The sequence below is a fragment of the Dipodomys ordii genome, unplaced genomic scaffold (assembly GCF_000151885.1).
Source record: "Dipodomys ordii isolate 6190 unplaced genomic scaffold, Dord_2.0 Scaffold12, whole genome shotgun sequence".
In the NCBI taxonomy this organism is placed as follows: Eukaryota; Metazoa; Chordata; class Mammalia; order Rodentia; family Heteromyidae; genus Dipodomys; species Dipodomys ordii.
In genome coordinates, this window is record NW_012267228.1 from 6553015 (window position 1) to 6559525 (window position 6511).

The window sequence follows — 6511 nt, forward strand, 5'->3', positions numbered from 1 at the left end:
GAGCGATCCTGCTGTCTGCACGGCTGGCCCCGGTGACCCATCCCGAGTGCAAAGGCCTGGACTTCTCTCCTTCCTTTCGACTTTCAACGTTAAGATACCAAAACAGGCTTCCTGAGTCACCCATGAGACTCCCCAGTCAAATCCAGCCAAAGGCAACCTTTTTTAGAGAAGTTGTCTCCCTAGACCATGGCACATCTATCAGCTACTCAAGTTCCTCTGATTTCCTGGAGGTCAGAGGTGGAAAAGTGTCACAAGTTATACTGATGTGGCTTCTGCCTGGAGATAAAAACATACCACAAGGCCAGGCTTGGTGCCACCCCCAAAGAGCACCACCCTGGGGAGTGTCGAGGCTCTCTCGAGACCCACCTCGCAGTTTCTTCTGCCAGTTCATTTCGTTGAAGAGGTCTTCAGAGCGCAGGAAGAAGTCATTGATTTTGCTGCCCTGCTCATCTCTCTCGGTGGTGTAGTATATTCGTAATTTTGACTCTTTTGTTAGGAATTCACAGATGCTGGGCACAGGGAAGACGATCTGCTCCATTGTTCGGTCTAATCTGACAATCTAGGGTGGAAAAAAACATAGGTGAGATTTAAACAATTTTGCAATGGTTCTAGTCCACTGGCAGTAGACTGGGGGTTCAAGACATGGGATCTGAACCTCTCTGATTTCTAGGACCCCTCCCCGCCTCGTGCTAGGCTGCTTCTCTCCGAAATTTATATAAAAAATCATTCTGGCAAGTCTGTCAGAGTGTTTTTCTAGCCTCGGACCCCTTTCGTTTCAATGTCAGCAACTTTTATCTGAAACAAACGGTCCAGATTTTGTGTACCTCTTTTGGCGGAGGCTGCGACTGTCCAATCTACCTTTCTGCGGTAGCCAGGTGACTCCTGAACGTTAGCACATGCACAAAGGGCAACCGAAGAATGGGATCTCTATTTCCCTAGCAGTGACACACTTAGTGGATGTCACACTGCACTGGGCCAGTGCCAGACCAAGGGTGTAAACCTCACCGAGATCTTTTCTCAAGATGGCAAAATTGAGTTATTTTTCCCAATGGGCACTTGGTGAAGGTCTGTTCCAAAGGTTTGGTTTCTGTCCGATCACCATGACCTACTTGTCCCGCCATCCATAGGACGTGGGGCACGGCAATCAACATTCCCACTCGACTGGGATAGCCATGCCGTCCCTCAGACTAGCTTTGTGGGGGCCCCAGGAGTAGACACTTCAAAGGTTTCTCCCAGGCCTTTCCTCTACTGGCTCAGTCCCCAGAGAGGAAGGAGGGAGTCTGATCTAGATTGTTTGAATTCTAGGACACGGTCCTGAGTCACGATCCTAGGGGTAGAGATTTATAAAGGGCCATGAGCTGTGGTACCACACAGGCATGTCCTCTTTGTTCTTACTCCCCAGAGGCTGGAGAAGTCAGGTGAGACCCAGGGCTGAGGCGCTCAACAGGAAGAGCCTGTTCTCCTCCCTCAGTACCTTTGTTCCCTGGTGGAGCAAGAGAGGTGACTCAGGCCACGTTATGGTGGGAAACTCTAGCCGAGGTGAGGCGGGTTCCCACAGGTTCCGGAGGCTATTAGGAGCATGGTGCCTAGACCAGCAGCTTGTAAATGAAGCCGGAACTCGGCTTTCAGGAGGCTTTGTTACCAGACGGACTCTGGTTCAGAGCCAGCCTCAGGGAGCTGCACCTGCCGTGTGGGAGTTAATGCCCAGAACCTGCCGGTGAACCATTTCCCCGAGTGACCTTAGAGGACACACAGGTGAGAGACCAACTCTGTCTCTCCGGGTGCTGAGGGCCCTGATCAGGATGGGCCTAGTGGTTTACTCCTGTAATTCTAGCTCTGTGGGAGGCTGAGATGACAGGGATCATGGTTCTAGGCCGGCCCGAGGAAAAAGTTCACATCATGTCAGCAGGGCACCTCAAGCCTGGCACAGTGGCACATGCCTGTCCTTCCAGCGATGGCAGAAGCCACAGTGGCAGAAGCCGTAGTGGTAGAAGCCCAGCCCATGGTCTAACAACAACAATACAGTAACAACAAAGTGGCATTTCCACAGGAAGTGACAAAGTGTTCCCTGGCTTTGCACAGACACCTCCCCTGGTCCCCAAGGGAGATCTGAAGGGAGGGTGGGTGGTGGCTGGGGGCCGCAGGCTCCGAGGGCCATATCTCAGTCATTTATAACCTCTCCCTCCTTAAAAAAAAATTAAGTAGTTATACAAGGGGTTTCAATGGACATTTTTATTTATTTATTTTTTCCTGGCTTGGAAGTGGAAGGTGAGAGAACAAACATGAGACCAGATGGGGAGACACTGTTCACACCGTCTAACTGACTGAGCCTGTCTTCTCCACCCAACCAATGCACATACGGGGATCACCGCCACCATTGCACACTGAAAACACCCGAAGCCTGGCTTCTAAAGGATCCAGAGGACGAAGTCGGCTCTTGGGCCACGTTTCCAGCCACTAATATCAAACCTGTGTGCTCACATATGTTACTGGCCTAGTTACCAGCATGATGCACTGCCTTCGAGGCCTGAGACAGCGGAAGAACACATTTCTGAGGAGTCTCTACCCCAAATACATTACGTTGCTGGAAGAAGTCTGTCAGTCCCTCCAGATCCCTCTCCCCACACGGACACTGTATTTCCTCGCTAGCCAAACAGGCAGCCTCATCATCTCCTACTGCCTGGATCCTGGAGGCAGAAGACTGTGTTCTGTAGGATGCTGACAGACAGCACAGGTGTCCTAAACTGCACCCCAAACTCAGGAGTCAAACAGACCAGGCTTCAAAGGCCAGCAGTACCACTGAATGCCGCACAGGTGCCACAGCCTCACTCAGCTTACTGCACAGCTGCTCCATTTGCAAAATGGAGGTGACACCACCGAGCTCCCAGATGACGAGGAGACTTCTGCTTTGTCCTGTTTAAAATGCAGATCTGACCAGAGTGCTCCCCTAGATTGGAGTGCTCCCCTGGGTCAAAGTGTCCAATCAGTTCCTTCTATCTGAGGAGGGCCCAGATGGTGGAGGATGGTGCAGGAGGTCTGACATTATGGCTGCCTGGCCGTATGCTGTCCCCCACCAGCTTGCTGACCTCTAGCTACTAGGGGTTTCTCTAGCCCTGTCCCTTACCTAGACTCTTCCCCAGGTCTGAAGAGCTTCTCCCTCTGGGCTAATCAGTTGCTGCGTTCTTTATGTCTGTACTTAGATACCAGTTCTTTACACCAGGCCTCCTGGGCTACTACAATCTATAGCAGGCCCCTCTGCGGCTGAGATCTCTCCGTGTAAATCTGCTAAGTGTCTGCCTCCCCCTCCAGACCTTGAGCAGGCACTGTGACTTTTCTGGACATTAACTGGGTATTCAGCACCCATGCAGCTCACAACCTTTCCATTGCTCATTTGCATGGATGTGTGCAAGCTCCAGCACGGGGGAATCGTCCACAGAAGATCTCGAGACCTCAGGCCAAACTCGCGAAGCCTCAGCCCTCCCAAGCCCTAGGCTGACTGCTTTCACCTCAATCTGTGCCGTGTGCTTGGCGTAGAATTCCAGAGCTTCATCTCCGTCCACTTGGCCGCCAGGTTTCAGCATGGTCTGAAGTTCTTTGTTATGCCGAGCCAACTAGAACACAGGCACGGAAATGCAGGGGTCAGTGTCTCTTTGTCGCAGGAATACATGAGCTCCTCTCTAGCTGTGAGCTTAAACAAATACATAATGCCCAGCAGCAAGCTGAAGGGCAAAGGTGCCAGGAGGCTGGCTCCCTTCCGCCCAGTGTGCTTTGCACGGCGGCTATTTTGGGAACCTGGCATAAAAGCATGGAAGGCTCGTGCCCATGTAGGGTCCTACTTTTCCTTGATTTCTTTAGCCAGGCAGGAGGGGCTGGCGTTTTTGGTGCAGCTCCATGGAGTCTTCCCTACAGAATATTCAGAAGAAAGGCCTCTTGGAGGCTAGGGACTGCAGGGAGGAAAAGGGTTTTGAAATCCTTCAGCCTGTACGAGGGGCAGGGAACTGCCGATCTCTAGCCCGACCCTGCCATCGGTTTACACCCACATCCTCTATCTGAGTTTAAAAGGGACGAAGGAAACAGGAAACACGAGTCTCCAGCTGGGCTACCGCATGGCCATCTCCACCCAAATGCACATCAGCGCCCCCAAAAGAGGAAGCAAGCTCCAAAACACAGCCAGTTTGGGGAGAGAATTATGCAACGTGGTGTTTTGGTGCCAGGGCATGAAGTATCACCATATCCCCAGAAAGGCAAACAGAAGGAAGTCAGAAGGACAGGTTCCCACAGATCTTCAAGTCAGATAGGCCAGGAAGCTGAAGTTTTCTTTAGGTTGTTACGAGAAACTCATTAGCGTTTATGAAAGCCTGACTCCTTTCAAATGGCCCCAGACCAAAGTCATAAAGCATCTAATGCCACAGCTCAGGGCTGGATGCTTGGAAGAAGCCTGGGGATTTCCAAGTACTTCAACCCCCACTGCAGTGGGAAAATGGCAGTGTCTTGGAACAACCCAGCACCTTGGGGGCAGGTTGCCCAGGGCAACTGCAAGCCACAATCTCAGTAGTTCAAATGACCCTAGGTTTAAAGCCTTCCAGGAAAAGCCCATCTGCGGCCCTGTCTGGCTTGGGACTCGGGCGCTGTAAGGGGGCAGTGTCTGGAGGGGCGCGGGGAGGCCATGCCTGGTGAGCGAGGATGTAGATGTTGTGGCCCACGTTCCTGGGGGAGGCAGCTCCGTCCTCTCCATTTTCTCCGTCCTCAAATTCCACTTCGCCTTGCATGTAGGCTTTCTTGATCACTTCCACCTGGAAGAAGGGCGAAGCCAACACGTCTGGTGAGGGGAGAGCACAGAAGACTGGCGTTCACAGCACAGGCGGCCTGCCTGCCCCCAGCTCGGGGACCACTCAGCCCACTCGGCCCACCATCAGCCAGACAGCCTCAGAGTCCTCCCTGATGCTGTCAAGAGCCGTCACCGCCTATCACCACTGCCACGAGAAGGTGAACTCTTTCCCCCTACGTAGACCAAGAGGCATTCATCACTGGCTCAGACCTAGTCTAGAAAGGGGTTAATGACTATCAAAGCACTGTGAAATGATAAAACAAGACACAAGTATTGCCTAGAAGCCAGACTTTCCCTATCTCTGTATTTCCTACCACCAACTCTCTCGAATGCCAACTCTTTCCCTTTCATGGAAACCTAAGACATCCAGTAGCTTTGGGAATTTTCCCTGCATGTGAGGATGGAGCGTCATGTGGTGCACTCTCCGAGCATGCACTGGGCTTAGCATTTTATCATTCTTTTAAAAAGTTTAACATTCACAAGCATTTTACAAGGTACCAGAGATTCCCATTTTGTTATGGATGAGGAAACAGACTTGGAGATAAAAGAACACTGCTAAAGTCATAGTTAATGAGTGGGGATTTGAACTGGCCATTACCCTTCACAGCTGCCTGAGCTGCTCCCCCCTCCCCGCCCTGCTGCTGCACCCTGAGCACTCATCTCAGGCTCTGAGCATGCTTCGTAGAACAATTTCTGTACCTGTGGGCTGTTCCCCACTCACCCCAGCTCCCAAGAGCAGGGGCCAGGGCTGCTCATATTCAAATCCTTCTTCTTCTAGTCCTCAGCACAAAGGTGGGCCTGTCCAGTTTGGCTAAATGGACAGACCATTTCGGCTTAACTAGTCTGAGAGCCAGAATGAATACTCCCTTCCCTGATAAGTTATACTAAAAATTAATCATTTTCTTTGATGATTCAGGAGGAGTTTCGGCCTCCTGTACTGCTGCCAGGCCATTATTCTGAATGATTTCTCATTGCCCAATGATTCCTCTGTGTGGCAGAGAGCTACACAGATCGGCATGGATGCCAGGTCAAGCTGCTGGGTTTGACTTTGCAGGCAAAAGCCTTGCTCTCAGAGCTTGTTTTCCTGCCAGTTCTAATACCAAATCAAACCAACATGTTGCACAGGTGGTGGGGGCCAGGGTACACACGGACACACATACATATGTGGGTGTCCGCACACATGCGTGCACACGTATACATTCTGGATATCGGAGTTTCCCTTTCTGTTTGGATTCTTAGAACCCAGTTTGTCCTGGGGAGCCTCTGACTCTTCCCATGATCCAGAATGATGATCTCCAACCACAAGAGGGCCACTTTGGGGCCTGGCGGCAGCCACAGCCCAGGTGCTGCCATTTCCCCACTCAAGGGAGTCCAGAAGTCCTGAGGCTCATTCTTGGTTGGTGGCCACCTGACCAGGGTCTCTTCAAGGTCATTTGGACAGGCATACCCTGGACGCCACCGACCGTCACTTGCATAAGTAGTTATGTAAAACACAGGACTCCCGTGTCCGGCAGGAAACTCCCTCCATGACCTCCCAGATCAAAGGACTGGGCTCCTGTGAACTTTATTTAAAGCGATATATAAAGGGACTTTGGCCTGGTCTCCAGTGCACATTTCAGGTCTGTATTCATGCCCTTGTTTAAGTCTGTCAGTTTATTGCATGAAGTGGCGGGGGGGGGAGGG

General features: G+C 51.7%; 1 protein-coding gene across 6 annotated transcripts in view; it reads right to left on the bottom strand.

Annotated features, from left to right (window-relative positions):
• The window catches only part of Itpr1 (inositol 1,4,5-trisphosphate receptor, type 1), a 296948-nt gene that overhangs the window by 54176 nt on the left and 236261 nt on the right, over nucleotides 1-6511 (bottom strand). For all 6 annotated transcript variants that reach the window (XM_013010462.1, XM_013010458.1, XM_013010461.1 and 3 more), the window contains 3 exons: nucleotides 4671-4793; nucleotides 3507-3611; nucleotides 367-559 (listed from right to left, as the gene is read on the bottom strand). In XM_013010462.1, coding sequence (XP_012865916.1) covers nucleotides 367-559; nucleotides 3507-3611; nucleotides 4671-4793 — 421 coding nt within the window. The remainder of the gene's footprint in view (nucleotides 1-366; nucleotides 560-3506; nucleotides 3612-4670; nucleotides 4794-6511) is intronic.